This window comes from Acinonyx jubatus, chromosome B2 (assembly GCF_027475565.1).
Source record: "Acinonyx jubatus isolate Ajub_Pintada_27869175 chromosome B2, VMU_Ajub_asm_v1.0, whole genome shotgun sequence".
Lineage (NCBI taxonomy): Eukaryota > Metazoa > Chordata > Mammalia > Carnivora > Felidae > Acinonyx > Acinonyx jubatus.
The window spans coordinates 51,180,700-51,197,793 of NC_069385.1; the positions used below are offsets into that span (position 1 = coordinate 51,180,700).

General features: G+C 36.6%; 1 protein-coding gene across 2 annotated transcripts in view; it reads left to right on the plus strand.

Annotated features, from left to right (window-relative positions):
* The window catches only part of REV3L (REV3 like, DNA directed polymerase zeta catalytic subunit), a 174,140-nt gene extending 160,215 nt beyond the window's left edge, over positions 1-13,925 (plus strand). For both annotated transcript variants that reach the window (XM_027057077.2, XM_027057078.2), the window contains exons 27-32: positions 641-755; positions 5,035-5,172; positions 6,102-6,292; positions 7,159-7,405; positions 9,021-9,230; positions 12,755-13,925. In XM_027057077.2, coding sequence (XP_026912878.2) covers positions 641-755; positions 5,035-5,172; positions 6,102-6,292; positions 7,159-7,405; positions 9,021-9,230; positions 12,755-12,895 — 1,042 coding nt within the window. In that variant the 3' untranslated portion in view covers positions 12,896-13,925. The remainder of the gene's footprint in view (positions 1-640; positions 756-5,034; positions 5,173-6,101; positions 6,293-7,158; positions 7,406-9,020; positions 9,231-12,754) is intronic.
* Positions 13,926-17,094: the final 3,169 nt, after the last annotated feature.

Sequence of the window (17,094 nt, forward strand, 5' to 3'; positions counted from 1 at the left end):
AAGAACTAAGCAGTGTGAGAAAATATTAACAATTAATTGAATTAATTAATTAAACAATTAAATGAAAGAAGAAAGTTATCCAACAATCTGATCTGTGATCCCGAAGGAGAAGAGATTTACAGATACACAGAAAGGTTTGTAGTGCCTATTTTCTGAATGGTCAGATTAGGTGGCTGTTTTCTTCTTTGTGCTTTATGTTTTCTGACATTTTCTTCAGTGAACATATATTATAAAATATATGTGTGTCTTTTTTAAGTTGGGTGGTTCTGGAAGGAAATTTCCTCCCATATCACAAGTAAATTTTTCATTTCTTTATAATCACATTTTCTTTTATTTTATGACTGATGTAATGGTGCATCATATAAAGCCATTATTGTCTAGGAATGACCCAAGACCTTCTTGGCATCTCTGACAGCTGAGCTGGTCTATGTGAAGCTAAACTAGAAATATTAGATGTTTTTAAAATCTGTAATAATACAAGGGAAGTATGATAAAGCAAGAAAGCTTAAACAGGAAGCAACTTCATAAGGAAAAGGGGCGAAAAAGCTTTCTTTGGTATTAGGGTATTATTATCCAGGAAAGTAAAGTTACTCTTGATGAAATTTTTTTGTTACAACAATCTCGTTTTTAACCCTCTTAGTATGTTTGTGCTACTGAAAGGAGCTACTAAGGAGCAGTCTTTTAAGATTGGTCAGGAAATTGCTGAAGCTGTAACTGCTACCAATCCTAAACCAGTGAAATTGAAGTTTGAAAAGGTAAGAGAAATATAATTAATACTGGAAATAACAGATGAAATTCACATACCTTATGGAGATTTTGGTCTTGCATAATACATTTTCAGAATCAGTAACAGTATAATGCCTACAAATTGTTGTATTTAAAATATTTTCCCTGAGTTTTGTATAATTTTCTCAAAAAAAAAAAACCTTTTGTTCCAATTAACTATTGCTGTGTAACAGAACCCCCCCCCCAAACTTAATGATGTAAAACAGCCACTCTTTTATTATGCTTACGGATTTTATGGGTCAGGAATTCAGAAGAGGTGCAGCAAGGATGGCATGTCTCCGTTCCACAGTGTCTAGATCCTTAGCTGGGAAACTTAATGGCTGAAGGTGATACAACTTGAAGCTTGCTCACTCTGCTGTCTGGGGGTTGATGCTGGCTGCTGTTGGGAACATCAGCTGGGGCTGTCAGCTGGAACACCTGCATTTGGCCTTTCCCTGGGATTATTTGTTCTTCCTCACAGCATGATGGCACTGAGTTCCAGGAATGAACATCCCAAAGAAAAATAGACAAAAGCAGTTTTGTTTTTTATGACCTAGTCTCAAAGTCACACCACATCATAGCCTGTCTAGATTTAAGAGAGAGCATAGATTCCCATCTCTTAATGGGAAGATTGTCAGAATCCCATTGTAAGGTCATGTGGAATGGCAGATATTATTTATTTGGACAGTACAGTCTGCCATAAGGACCTTATTAGACTCTTTTCACTTTACCTTCCATATCATATATGTATTTAGTTCTTTCCATATAAAAGCTACTAAGCTAGGAGAGGTGTGGAATGCAAAGAAGCATAAGACACAGTCCCACTAAGCCAATAATCATGAGAGCAGTCTCCCTAAACACTGTAAGAGCACAAAGAAAAGGAGGTATTATGTCATCTTGGGCTGGATGAGGAGACTCCATGGAGGAGTACTTCCATGAGGAGGTAATATTGCACTGTGTCTCAGAAAATGGTTAGAATTTCAATGGGCAGCCATGGGGCTGCAGTCATTCTGCATAGAAGAAAATGGCATGTAGGAGGATAGGGAGTTGGAAAAGCACAATATGGGAATATAGAGTAGTGGGAGAGAACTCTAGAAAATAAACTTAAGACCAGATTGTAGAGTGTCTTGAATACCAAGCTAAAATGTTTAAACCTGATTCAGAAAAGTGTATCAAACAAGAACATGACATGATCAGAGCTGTTTGGGGAGGATTAGTCTCACAGTGTTATACAAGATGGTTTGGGAAGGAGAGAAGCTCAGGACAGGATGCAGCCTCTATAACCTGAACTAGGGAAGATAAAGAGCAATTCAGGAGATACTGAGAAAGAAGGATCCGTATGAATTAGAAATGGTTGATTTAAGAAAACGGGTGTGAAAAAAAAAAAAAAAGAAAAGAAAACGGGTGTGGTAAGGATAAAAGTACCTACTTTGAAGCAAGAATTGTCATAGAAGAGATTCAAAGAGGACTCAGATATGGTATCTGCCCTGAAGAGTGAGCATTCTGATTGGGGCAGAGATGGGGAGAACAGTTAGAAAACAAAGTAAGAATGAAGTACATGTATGGTACTATGGACACAACCCATCTGGCAAAAATGAAGAGTATGTCCTGCTTAGAAAATAGCACCAGACATGAAAACTTACCTGAAATAGATCACAGACCGAAACATAAAAGCAAAAAACTGCAAAACTTCTTAAAGAGAATAAACATTAGTTAAGAATTGTGATGTATAGGTTCATGATGAATATTGTAGTTTTTTTCTTGTATTGTCTTTGGCTTTGGGACAAAAAAAGGGGGGGCTGGTTTCATAAAATGAGTTGGCAATATTCCCATTTCTATTTTCTGGAAAAAAAAATGTAAGATTAGTACAATTATTTCTCTTAAAAGTGGTAGATAGAATTCATCAGTGAAGCTCTCCAGTCCTGACATTTTATTGGGGGAAAGGGTGGGTCATAGATTTTTAATTACAAATTAAACATCCTTGATAAATATTGAAATATTCAGGTTTTCTTATATCAGTGTTGATAACTTGTGGTTGTCAGCGAATTTGTCTATTTCTCCTAGATTGTCAGATTTGTTGGCATGAATTATACTTCCTTAATGTCATTTTGATATCTGTAAGATCCTTAGTGATCTCCCTCCTTTCACTTGTGATATTGATAATTTTTTTTGTTTTTTTCCCCACAATCATCTACCTAAAGGTTTATCCATTTACCGAACTTTTTGAAGAACCATTTCTTCCATTTCCACTCTTTATTCTTTCCTTCCTTATACTTACTTTGGGTTTAGTTTGCTTTTCTTTTCCTGTCTTCTTAACTTAGAAGCTTGAATCTTTGATATTAAAAAAAATATTTTTTAATGTAAGTGTTTAAAGATATAAATTTCCCTCTAAATACTACTTTAGCTTTGGGCGCCTGGGTGGCTCAGTCGGTTGAGTGTCTGACTTTGGCTCAGGTCATGATCTCGCAGTCCTTGAGTTCGAGCCCCGCATCAGGCTCTGTGCTGACAGCTCGGAGCCTGGAGCCTGTTTCAGATTCTGTATCTGTCTCTCTGCCTATCTCTCTAAAAAATAAGTTAACATTAAAAAAATTTTTTTAAATAAATAAATACTACTTTAGCTTCAATTTTTGGTATCTTGTATTTCCATTATTCATTTGTTTCAGTGATAAAGACCCATACATCATTTAGACTTGTGTTAAGTTCCAAATATTTAAGGATATTCCAGAAATAATACCATTATTTCTAATTTAATTCCATTGTGGTCAAAGAAGATACTCCGTATGATTTTAATGCTTTTATTAAGTTTATTGAAATTTGTCATTTGGCCCAGCCAGTGGTCTATCTTAGTGATTATACCCATGTGACCTTAAAAGCTTTCTGTATCCAGCTTTTTGGAATGTCCTATAAATGTCACTTAGGTTAAGGTAATAGTGATGTTGTTGAAGCCTTCTGTATTCTTAATGATTTCCTGTCAATTTCTAAGGGAGAGGTGCTGAAGTTTCCAAATATAATCATAGATTTGCCTTTTTCTTCCTTTTAGTTCTGCCAGTTTCTATTTCAGATATTTTGAAGTTTTCTTTGTAGGTACATACACATTTAGGATTATGTATCTTCTTGATAAATTGTTATTTTTATCTTTGATAATACTTGTCTTGAAATCTACTTTTTTCTGATGATAAAACACTCTTGTTTTGATTAGTGTTAGCATGTGTATCTTCCATTTTTTATTTTTAACCTTCTTATGTCCTTGTATTTGAAGTGGATTTCTAGTAGTTTATTGCTTTGTCTCATTTTTTGATCAGATCCAATCTGATCACTTCTGCCTTTTAATTGGGATGTTTAGACCATTTTATACTTAGTATAATTATTGATAATTGAGGACAGAAGGAAGGACCAGTTTGGTAGGTCCATTGGACCCTTAATCTAGGAATTCAACCTCAGGGAATTTAGTAGATTAATCCATGCAAGATTATTCACTGGAACACTATTTGTAATAACAAAAGATTGGAAACATCCTAAATGACCCACAGTAGTAGGTAACTGGTTACATAAATTGTGATATCCTCCCATCATGGACTACTATACCTACAAACTAAAAGGAGCTTTCTGTACAAGGATGGAATATTCTCCAAGATAAATTATTAAAGTAAGCAAAATACAAAATGATGTATACGGTAAGCTACCATTCATATGTATAAATATCTCTGGAAGGCTATACAGGAGATCAATAGAGGATGCCTCTAGGCATCTCTAGGTCAAAGACAGTAGGGGCTAGGGGATGAGGACTTTTCATTATATAGTCTCTTATAACTTTTAATTTTGTACTTAATAACTTTTAAATATATAAGTGTTACTTAAAGTGATTTTTAATTTTTAATAGACTTTTGAGAGAGTAGCCTCAGTTGCAGTAGGGACAAAATTTGATAGTGCAAACAAAGGAGTTGAGTGGGAAGGAAATAAAGACAACTAACTAATTTTGTGTGCTTTATGTTTAAATTTATATCATGAATTTCATTGGTGCTGAGCCATATTTAATGGGGGTTTTGGGAATTGATTTTTGATTAATTTGGTTAAAGAGAGAAAAAGGGCGCCTGGGTAGCTCAGTTGGTTAAGGATCTGACTTTGCCTCAGGCCATGATCTCATGGATCATGAGTTCAAGCCCCACATTGAGTTCTCTGCTATTAGCACAGAGAGAAAAAGACATAAAAATAAGATATTCATGGTAGGGAAAAATGGTTATTTAGAGGCGTTTTGTTAATCCATCACAGGTATATTTGCCCTGTGTCTTACAAACAAAAAAGAGGTATGTGGGTTACATGTATGAAACACTGGATCAAAAGGACCCGGTATTTGATGCAAAAGGAATAGAAACCGTCAGAAGAGATTCCTGCCCTGCTGTTTCTAAGGTAAGGTCTATCTATCTTATGTTCATCTTTAAGAAATAAGTAGGATTTTCACCAGATTCTTTAGCTTAAACACACATGAGGTGGTCCTTCTAGTCTCTTTGTATGTAACTATCAGTGGAGGAACTATATGATTTTGAGAATTTCATTTCTAATGAAAACAACTTATTTGATTTTAGTCCTTAGTTTCTGACTTCTTTCCTCACCTTACCTTTTATCACAGTTACTGAAAAACAACACATGAACTTGACAAGAATTCCTGCCTATCACCTGGATGATGATATGTTATCATATAACAACACCCAAAAGCTAGGGAGCAGGATAAAGAAAACTAGCAATGGAAAAATTTTATAAGTAATCCATTCTAGATAAACTGAGTTACTAACACAAGTTAGAAAGATTTCTGAACAGTGGTACCATAAATTACCTAAATTTCTCAACCACGGTAATTTTAACCATAGTATTTTATATTTTTTATTTACTCAGGTCCAGACTCCTTCTGTAACAAACTAAAAATAAATGGTATAAATGGAATAGTACTCTACACACTGAGTTTTTTAAGAGCATAAAAAGCGTAATAGATGGACTATTGTCAGTGTGTCAGTATGTTATGCTATATATGTAATGTTATGTGAACTTGAGATATTATTTAATACTAGTCCCTGGAAGAGAAATCCACTGCATTCTTTCTCCAAGGGTAGAATTGTGCTTAAGCTAAATTAGCAAACTTAATGAGTAAATATATATTGGTTCCAGTATTCACAAAATACAGAACTTCCACCCAGAACTAATTTAAATTCAATCCATTCCATAAATCCACTGCATGTCAGTCATTTCCTAGTAGAAATATTTCCAGAAAATATAGCAACAGTGATTAAATATACTAGGAGATATTTTATCTTTATGAATGTATCCTTTTTTTTTTTCTTAAGATACTTGAGCGTTCTCTAAAGCTGCTATTTGAAACAAGAGACATAAGTTTAATTAAACAGTATGTTCAGCGACAGTGTATGAAGCTTCTAGAAGGAAAAGCCAGCATCCAAGATTTTATCTTTGCCAAGGAATACAGAGGAAGTTCCTCTTACAAACCTGGAGCTTGTGTGCCAGCCCTTGAACTTACAAGGTAATGATGGGGGCACCTGGGTGGCTCATTTGGTTGAGCATCTGTCTTAGCTCAGGTCATAATCTCACAGTTCATGGGTTCAAGCCCCATGTTGGGCTCTGCACTGACAGTGCAGATCCTACTTCGGATTTTCTGTTTCCCTCTCTCTGTACCCATACCCTGCTCATGCTCGCTCACTCTCAAACAAACATTACGGGGGGGGGCAGTAATGATGCATACAACAGCACAACTCTGTACCTAACAAGTGTTGTCCTAGGATGCTGAGTGGTTTGAAATAGATGAAAAGATACCTAGTCCACAGGCACATAATTGTTTCTTCACCTGCCCCAATGAAGCCTCACTAATGGTAAATAGATGCTCCCCCATACTTTGTAAGCTCTGAAGAGGAGGAAGGAACTCCTTTTCTGGGCTTCTCTTGGGAAACTAAATTCAGTGAAATTTTAATCTTGTACAGAGCTTGAATTGTCATTTTCCCACATCAAAATCCCTAGGTAGTCCTTAATAGGGATCTACCAAAGCACTTAGATGGCATCATTCTAGAATCAGATCATCTAACGAGCTAAATTTTCTCTTTCACTGTTAGATTTATGATCATTCTGACTCTTAGGAGATAGAAATTAATACATTTTAAGCTAGTTGATATATGGCAACTCATGTTGTTTTTCACAGCAATGATTTACAGATCAAGTTTTAAACTCTTAACATTATATCCATTTGGTGCTGAGTCAAATGTATATAGCTCTCAAGAAGGTTGTAACTCGAAGTTGTAATCTCGTGGTTTCATAATTATTTCACTCTCCCTTAATCTGCTAGTAAGATGCCTTCCATAACAGCCTTTGAGTGAATATTTATGTGGTTTTAAATAGGAAAATGCTTACTTATGATCGGCGCTCTGAGCCTCGAGTTGGAGAGCGAGTGCCATACGTCATCATTTATGGGGCTCCTGGAATACCACTTATCCAGTTGGTGAAGCGCCCAGTGGAAGTGCTGCAGGACCCGACTCTGAGACTGAATGCCACTTACTATATCACCAAGCAGATCCTTCCACCCCTGGCAAGAATCTTCTCACTTATTGGTATTGATGTCTTCAGCTGGTATCATGAATTACCCAGGGTAAGCCTACTAAATAGTATATACCTGTGCTGTGACTTGCAATTTCTAGTAGAACTAAACATTTTATTTCTGTGCTGAGAGGCAACGTGGATACTCTATTATCCTAAACTGACAAAGGTGCCACACTCTTCTGGTTTCCTAAAAAAAAAAAAAAAACTTAAGTTTTCTACAAACACCTTCCCAGTTTCTGTCAGACTAGCCAGATTGTAGAATATTAAAATAAATCCCACCACTATGTCAGTAGTAAGTACTTAATAAACCGGCTAATAAATAAATGGAGAACCAAAATTCCTTAAAAGTGGGTGTTTAGTATATAGAATACAGTGTCTAGACATAGTGCTGAAGAAATCAAACTAAAGAAGTAATGTTAAAATAGCATTATACTAAAGTGAAACATGGAATGTGGAATCTTAGCAAAGGGAGTTTTGCTTGAACTCTTCTTAGTTAGCTCATTGGAAGCCTGAAGGAACTATAGGTGATTGTGTAATAATCTGCTCTACATTAGTCGAGGAGAGGAGCAGTTTCAGTCTGCTGTTGAGAATTAGATCTGCTCAGTCATTTGCTGTTATCTCAGACTGTGAAAGACTGATGGTATTCAGGGAAACTGGTGAAAGTTGATCTTCAAATTACTTTTACTTTCTCAGCAAGCACATATGGCCTCAAGGAAACTAATACTGAGGTTGAGGCTGTGCTTCAGAGAAGCTGTGCTGGCCAGCATCTGTGATGCTGTATCCTGGCTTTGCACTGGAACGCTGTTACTGATTTTCATTTCGTCAGCAGAAAGAATGTTAAACCAGTGGCATTTGTTAAGAGACTGACCTAATAATCTCTATGAAGAGTGATTTGTAAGATACAGGAGGAGACACCAAGGGTATAATAACCACATGATAATGTTATTTCAGTGTAAAAACAGTTCCAGAAGTCAAGTCTCTGAAACCAGTATTAACTTCAAATGAAGAATGCTTAGGTGACACAGCCTAATTACATTTGAAATTCTCCAGGTTTACTTTTGCTTGAATTTTGCGCCCTACTGCCTACCAACTTACTTTTAACCCTTTTCTTGCCTTGTTTCCATGGCCCAGTTGTACAGCCTTAAACAGTATCCACTCTCAATGTGGATTTCTTCCATTGCCCTCTCCAGTCTCCAGTGCCCTGGATGATCTCACACATCTATGTATCTCAACCAAAAAACTGAGTGGCAGGAGACTGTTTTTTTCCCAAAAGAAAAAAAGAAAAACATCATATCTGACGATATTAACACATAAGCTCTGTAAAAAGGATTTTGTCCATTTCTATAGCCCCATTATCTAGAACAGTACCTGACATAGAGTAGCTACTTAGTACTTGTTGGAAGAAGGAAATAGTGCCTTCGTAAACCTGCAGTTAGCATGAGAGCAGTGGCTCTACGTGAGGCTGGATCAGAGTTTCATTAACTTTTTAAATTTTTATTCCACTATAGTTAACATACAGTGTTCTTTTATTTCAGGTGTACAATATAGTGACTCAACAATCCCATACATTACTCAGTGCTCATCATGATAAGTGTGCCCTTAATCCCCATCACCTACCCCCCCCCACTTCCCCAAAACTTATTTCTGAATTAATGTTTTCATAGATACAGAAAGCCACCAGCTCCTCTCGAAGCGAACTTGAAGGGCGGAAAGGCACTATTTCACAGTATTTCACTACTTTGCACTGTCCTGTGTGTGATGACCTGACTCAGCATGGCATCTGTGGTAAATGTCGGAGCCAACCTCAGCATGTTGCAGTCATCCTCAACCAAGAAATTCGGGAGTTGGAACGTAAACAGGAGCAACTTGTAAAGGTACGGCCTTCTTTGCTAGACCTTTCCGGGAAATCTCATCAACCCTTGAGGTATAGTTTGAGATACGAAACTGGTATGAAAAGTAGGAGTAAAAATTCTAGTATCAAAATATATAATTTGATTATAATATATAATCAAAATATCAAAACTATAATTGAACTAAATTGCTTAAAGATGGCTTGGTAAAGATTTTGGATACTAACCCTTTATCAGATATGTAATTTGCAAATATCTTCTCCTGGTCCATACATTGTCTTTTAGTTTTGTTGTTTCATAATTTATTTTTGTTTTTATGGAATAGTGTATTGTTTATTAAAACCTAGAACCACAATGTACCTCTACCCAATTTCTTTTATAATATTTACCAGTTTCTCTATCATGTCTGTCTATTTACCATTCTCATAAAAATCTGGTTGTCCTAGAGAATTGCTGGTAAACTTGAAAGGTTCACAGTCTAAGAGTCTAGATAGAAAATTAATAGTTAACATGATTGAGTCTTATTATATGCTAGAGACCTCTTACAAATGAGTAAACAGACACAAGAGGGCTAAGTATTTGCCCTACGTTATGCTGCTGATAAGTAGCCAGGCTGGGATACAGACATAAAATACAGAGATGATTTTTCAAATGTGGGAATTCTACCAGTAATAAACAGCAGAAACTTCTTTAAGTTGGAAAATGAAATCTGAGGAAACATTATCCTAGCACATTAAAAAAAAAAAAAGTATTTCTTAAAGGAGTGATTGTACCTTTTAAACCATTGTATTGCCAGTACATTTTTTGCTTTCAGGCTAGAGAAGAACAACTTCAGAGTGAAGTTTATTTTGTGTTATAAGAGCAATATATAAAGTTATTGAAATGTTTAAAAACCAACCAGATAATTGAGAGGCAGTATGATTTAGTGGAAAATGAACCATAGGGCGCCTGGGTGGCTCAGTCAGTTAAGCGTCCGACTTTGGCTCAGGTCATGATCTTGCAGTCCCGTGAGTTCAAGCCCCGCATCGGGCTCTGTGCTGACAGCTCAGAGCCTGGAGCCTGCTTCAGATTCTGTGTCTTTCTCAAAAATAAACATTAAAAAAAAAAAAAAAGGAAAAAAATGAACCATGCTGATAATAAGGAGGGACATCAGGATTCTAGTCTGGACTTCATTATATTGGACTTGTCCTTCCTTGGTTTTATCAGAGTTCTTTCACTGGTCCTGTCTACTTCCGACATTGTAAATTCTCTTATAAAATCATTCCTCACGGTCCTAATAGAATTCAAACCAGGATATGAAGGCCAGCCTCTGCACCTTGTCCTCAAGGTAAAGAAGCTTTTGAACCAAGACAGAGTATCAAACTTAGCTGCCATGAAGGTGAACAGGGAGAGAAACCATGTCTTAGGAGACAAGGCTCTTAAAAAATTTGAGCATCATATGAAGATGATTAAGGATTGATAAAGCATAGACTATTTGCTCTGTACCATTCTAGCTGCCACATTTTGTACTGGCAAAATTGTTAAGTTTTAGAGAATATAGCCAGTCATCTAGAATCCATTAAACATTTCATTAAGGATGGTAGAATCTTAAAGGTATGATTATTTTGATGCAACCACAGAAACCTAGCTGTTGAAATAAGTTGATTTTTTCCTCTCTCCCCTTTCATCTCCTATATACTTCTTAAATACCCTCACTTTTCTCCTTCCTTTCTTTTATCATCCTAGTCCAAACCACCATCCTCTCTCCCCTAAACTCCTGCAGCAGCTTCCTAGCCTGACCCCCTGCCGCTGTCTCCATTCTTAAAAAAATAGATCATTCTAGCCAGTGTTAAGTTTATTTTACCTATTTTGGGGGGGGGTGCCTAGAATCCCAAGCAGGCTTTGCACTGTCGGCGTGAAGTCCAATGTGGGGCTCGAACTCAAACTGTGAGATCATGACCTGCAGAAATCAAGAGATGGACGCGTAACCAACTGAGACACCGAGGCGCCCCTAAAATTACATTTTAAAAGTAGAAGTCTGGTACTTTCTCTTTCTGTCTGATAAAATTCAAACTCTTTAGTATGCTTTATTAGTCTTTCTCCATTCTAGCACCTACCTGCTACCTTTCAGTCCATTGCTTAACCTTCTCCCTGTTACACTCTTCAATACAATGCTATAAAGCTAGAAATTCATTATAAACTCAGAAAACAAAATGATTGTTGCCACTTGGGGAAATTTTAACTCCCAATTAAACACTACACGTAAGATTCTAGACAGCCATAGCAAATCTCAGAGAAAATTTCCATCACCTCAAACACTTTTAATAATAAACAGGAAAGAATAAGGAATGAAATAAGCATCTGATTGGCTTACTTTTTCAAAAATTTTCAGAGGATAGCAAAAAGAAAGACTAAAGCAGCCTTTTTTTTTTTTTTTAAATGAGCTAAGTAAGTATCCCGGTTGTGGTGTTTTGAGTTTTTAAACGTAAGCTGAATTTAGCTATAGTGCTCACGGTTGAAATCACCAGTAACAGATCTTGAAACTCAACATTGAGTTAAATTTAAAGAGGCAAGTAATTCCATCCTGGCTTATTTATCAGACAAGCACAGAGAGTTGCATAAACATTTATCATTTTGTCCTGACACCTGAATATAGCTTCAGTACGTATAGCCTCAATACAGAACTTCTGTATTTGGGGATAGTTTTGAGTCTCATGGCAGAGATCTCCTTAGTGAAAGACTTCATAGAAGAACAGCATACTTAGTCATCAGAGAGCACAAAGTACACAGTTTCTCAGCAGTTTGTTTGGACAGCATCATAATAATTGATACAGTAACCTCAGGAAAACTCCTCTTCACTTGACTAATACAGATGAGAGAATGAACCAGAGCAGTTTGATTTTTCTCTCAAAAGACATATCTAGAGCAGAAGCAGCTATTTGGTATCCCTTTTGGATAACTTTTTTATTGGCGTCTGAAAAGATAAATCTGAGTAATGTGAAAAAATATTGTTTATGGCTCATTTAAAAGACGGTCTTTAATGGTAATTGGATAGCTTATTATATGAATCTTAACATACCTTTGACCTTATTAAATGAATCTTAATATACCCTATGAGCTACATAGGAGTTAGGGGTAACTACTCTCTCCTAGACAAAAATCCACATATGAATTTTGACTGTCCAAAAATTTAACTAATAGCCTGCTGTTGACTGGAAGCCTTACTAAAAACTAACAGCTGAGGAACAATATTTATATGTTACATGGATTATACACTGTATTCTTTCAATAAAGTAAGCTAGAAAAATCACAAGTTAGAGAAAAAACATTTATAGTACTGTACTGAGTTTATTGAAAAGAAATCCATGTATCAGTACTTACCTGTTAGAAATGCCTCAACATAGGGTAGGTGAGGCTTCAGGGATGAAAAGTAATGAAACTTCTTGTAATAAGTGTTATTTGTCTGCCAGTAATCTGTGGTGGGTCAGAGAGGAGGGACTATAAAAGTTTGTTAACACATATACATAGGACCTCTCCTATTGTTTTATGTATTCCTCTTATACTTTCAGATATGCAAGAACTGTACAGGGTGCTTTGATCGACATATCCCGTGTGTATCTCTGAATTGCCCCGTACTTTTCAAACTCTCCCGAGTAAATAGAGAATTATCCAAGGCACCATATCTCCGGCAATTACTAGACCAGTTTTAAATTGTCAGTATCACAGAATTCCAGGTGCTATTTTTTCAGTGTTTACCACTAAACTGTTGTGCATGGTGCTTTTTCAACTTTCATCGAGTCAAGTATGTTCACTGTCTATTTAATCTGAAGACTATGAAGGCTTTTATGCTAACTGAATTAAAAATTGTTCTTATCGATCTCTGAATAGCTCACTTCTTACAATGTACAAAGTCTCCATCCTTACACCTTTTTAACATTGTTTTATAACGTATGTGTTGAATTTGCTCCGGTATGTGTAACATCTTGTAAATCCATTTGCGTAGATCATACTGACTTCCCTGTGGAAGGAGCACTGAAAACCTCTTTAAAAAAAAAAAAAAAAAAAAGACAAAAGAAAAAAAAAAAACCCATTCGTGTGTTTTCCTTGAACTGTCTGTATCAAGACGTGTTACTTAGAGATACTCATTCACTTTATAATTTTGACTGCGAAATATTTTGTAAATACACTTTTTTACTTTTCAGACAACTGAGTAAAATAATGTGCAATGAATTTTATACAAATGATTTTCAAGTTGTTAGGTATATTTCCTCTAGGTTTTGCTTGACTCAGAGTAGAGTTGTTATTTTGATCAAACTGTGCAAACAGTAGTACCATGTGTAGCATTTTGAAACCTTATTTTCTAAAACCGCTGTCTTGCTTTAGCTATTAATGGGGCATTGTGAGGAACTGTGCAAAGACATTTTTGTTACAAACCTGTGGGCCTGTTGCAATACTTTAAAAATAAAAATTTTATTCCATTTTTGCTTGTTTTGTATAGACATTTCTATTGCTTCTAAATATGCTTAAAATATTTTCTTTCCTTATGTACTGTACAGTTAATCTTATTTGCCATCATCTTGAACACAAAATGTGTATTTAGAATATTTGTATAACTGTATAAAATTAAAAAGGAATTATGTGGTCAGTGCATTGTTTTCTAAACTGGAAACCATTTTGTTTTAAAAGTTAATAATGGAAACCATATTAAAATTGAATAAAATATGAAATATGGCAGTGTGATTTTATCTTGGTCTAAGTGGTATTTCTCCACCTGTTGTATTAGCCTGTGATGGTTGCATCTTAGTAATGAGGTAAACTTAATTCATTGTTATATTCCAATTGATGCTACAAATTCCTTCACCAAACCATGCAGATTAAAAGGGAGGAGGGCAGCACAAGTAGTCTAGTCTAGCTCTCATCCTTTTATAGTTGTAAGAAGCTACTTGTTAGAGTTTCTGTGTACATTTTCATTTAGATATGACTAGTCTTGAAGCCAGGACTTTGCGGAGGGAAAACAATAATTACATTATTCCTTTTAAAAAAATTAAACACCAATTTTTTTCAATAGAAAACAATATGGAAATAAGAATTACTTTCTCTTTTCTAAGTTCTGTGCTATTAGGATTCCCACTCACATCAGCTTTCCCCTTGAAACTGGACATAGTATTCTCAACAGAATAACCATTCGTAATATCTTTATTAACTGAACACTTTATAACTCTTTATAACTGAACACAACCAAACTAATCGTTGTTAAACCACAAGTGCCCAAAGCTAGCTGGGTTTACATTCTTCCCCTATCTCTGGATCCCTTTTCGGTAGGGAAGTATGTCCCTTGTAACACCGTCCTCCGAGTCTGTTAGACTACCTTTTTAAAGGAGACCCCTTTGCTGTTTAGTAACTGTCACCTGTGAGGGTACTGAAACTTGGACTTCTTTGACCAAAAAAATATTTTGCAAAAAGCTTGCGGCATACTTTCCTAATTACTTTCCCTGCCTTTTTGATCAGCTGTTAATACAAGTTTTGTATTTCACCCAGACCACAAAAAGAAAACATTCGAGTAATGCTGGAGAGAGAGGATGTCATTAACATTGGCTTAAGTTTGCCCACTTCCCACCAGTGTGTTCCTTTCCCTAGATGTGAAGTCTTAACAAAAGTTACCCACAACTGTCTCTCTTCCCCATTCCCACAGCCCAGTCAAGAGTGGGAAACAGGCAAATGCTGAACCTATAATACTCCATTCTGTATGAACTTCAGTTTCCTGAGTGTCTGTGAAGAAGGCTAAGACACTGGGAAAAACTGATAAAAATGTGAACAGAGAGCAAATTGGAGAATTTTGAGAGGAGGTAGTCCTGTGAGGGCTGAAGCAGGCCGCCCAGAGAGTCTGTGGACTCTATTAAGCCCTGCTAATTGTCACAGGTACATCTCCATTAGTCTCAGGAGGCACACAGTCCCTGCCAGCAATCACACTGCCCTGATGACCTAAAGGTCTCTTCCAGAGCTGTATTTTATCCAAGTAAAGTCTTATAGCAATGTAATCTTTATCCTTCCATTTCTGTTGTTTACCTTTTCAAAATAACTATAGGGATATTCCTTTAGGGCCTATCAAATAAGCTTTTAAATTGATTTCTCAATTTCAGAACAATATTTCTTAAAATATACATGTTTGATTTTATAAAGTAAACCACTTGGCTACAAATGACATTAGGGCTCTGCCATGAACAGAGGGAAGGCAGTGGTACACCAGTAGCTATTTTTAGGCTACATGTGTTCCATTCTCTCAGCAAGACCTACACCTCTTAGAGTACAGTCTGCCTAGAGCACCATGAGACATGTTACCTCTAGCCATTTGGGGTTTTATAAAAGTGAATGAAATCTAATACCATTAATGCCCCTGAGTTCTGTTCATCATTGCTCTATATAGGAAAATTGTCATGGATTGCTTCTAGCATTTGAGATCTGAAGAAGTCGTCAAAAGCCAGCACTGAGTCCACTGTGTCTTCCTCGCCCATACCTATAGCTGTTTTCTCACTTTGGCAAAGCTCCAAGGGGGGCTAAAAAGCAAAATATCTTGTAGAGGAGCTCTCGGGTTTATAAAATCAGGTTTCTGCGTTTATTTGGGGAGAAGAGAATGTGACCAGGAAGATAGTTGAGGCATTGTTAAATCAAAATACCATCTTATTGCCTCAGAGTCTTTACCTGACTTGCTATTAATACCATCACAGGTGCCTTTGTTGGAGGGAAGCACTGGGAGGTTCCAGGAAAATAATATGCTTGGAGTAAAGAAACCCCATGCTCTGGTCTTTCTCTTGATTGCTACTGGAAATGCAGCCCTTTCGAAAAGCTACGAATTTGGTCATAGAGATTAAGAAGCTTAAAAATAATCATTCTTATGGACTTCAAGCTGTATTACAAAGCTGTAACCATCAAGACAGTATGGTACTGGCACAAAAACACATGCAGATCAATGGAATAGAACAGAGAACCCAGAAATGGACCCAAAAACGTACGGCCAACTAATCTTTGCCAAAGCAGGAAAGAATATCCAATGGAATAAAGAACAGCCTCTTTAGCAAGTGGTGCTGGGGAAACTGGACAGCAACACGCAAAAAAGTGAATGTAGACCACTTTTCTTACACCATACACAAAAATAAACTCAAAATGGAAGAAAGACCTAAATTTAAGACAGGAAGCCATCAAAATCCTCGAGGGGAAAGCAAGCAAAAAATGTCTTTGACCTTGGTCACAGCAACTTCTTACTCAACACGTCTCAGGAAGCAAGGGAAACAAAAGCAAAAATGAACTATTGGTACCTCATCAAAATAAAAACTTCTGCACAGCGAAGGAAACCATCAGCAAAACTAAAAGGCAACCGACAGAATGGGAGAAGATATTTGCAGATGACGTATCAGGTAAAGGGTTAGTATCCAAAATCTATAAAGAACTTATCAACCTCAACACCCAAAAAAACAATCCAGTGAAGAAATGGGCAAAAGACATGAGTAGACACTTCTCTGAAGAAGACATCCAGATGGCCGACACATGAAAAAAAATGCTCAACATCACTCATCATCAGGGAAATACAAATCAAAACCACAATGAGATACCACCTCACACCTGTCAGAATGGCTAACATTAACAACTCAGGCAACAACAGATGTTGGCAAGGATGCAGAGAAAGAGGATCTCTTTTGCACTGGGGGTGGGAATGCAAACTGGTGCAGCCACTCTGGAAAACAGTAGGGAGGTTCCTCAAAAAAATAAAAATAGAACTACCCTACAACCCAGCAATGGCACTGCTAGGTATTTATCCAAGGGATACAGGTATGCTGCTTCAAAGAGGCACATGCACCCCAATGTTTATAGTAGCACTATGGACAATAGCCAAAGTATGGAAGAAGCCTAAGTG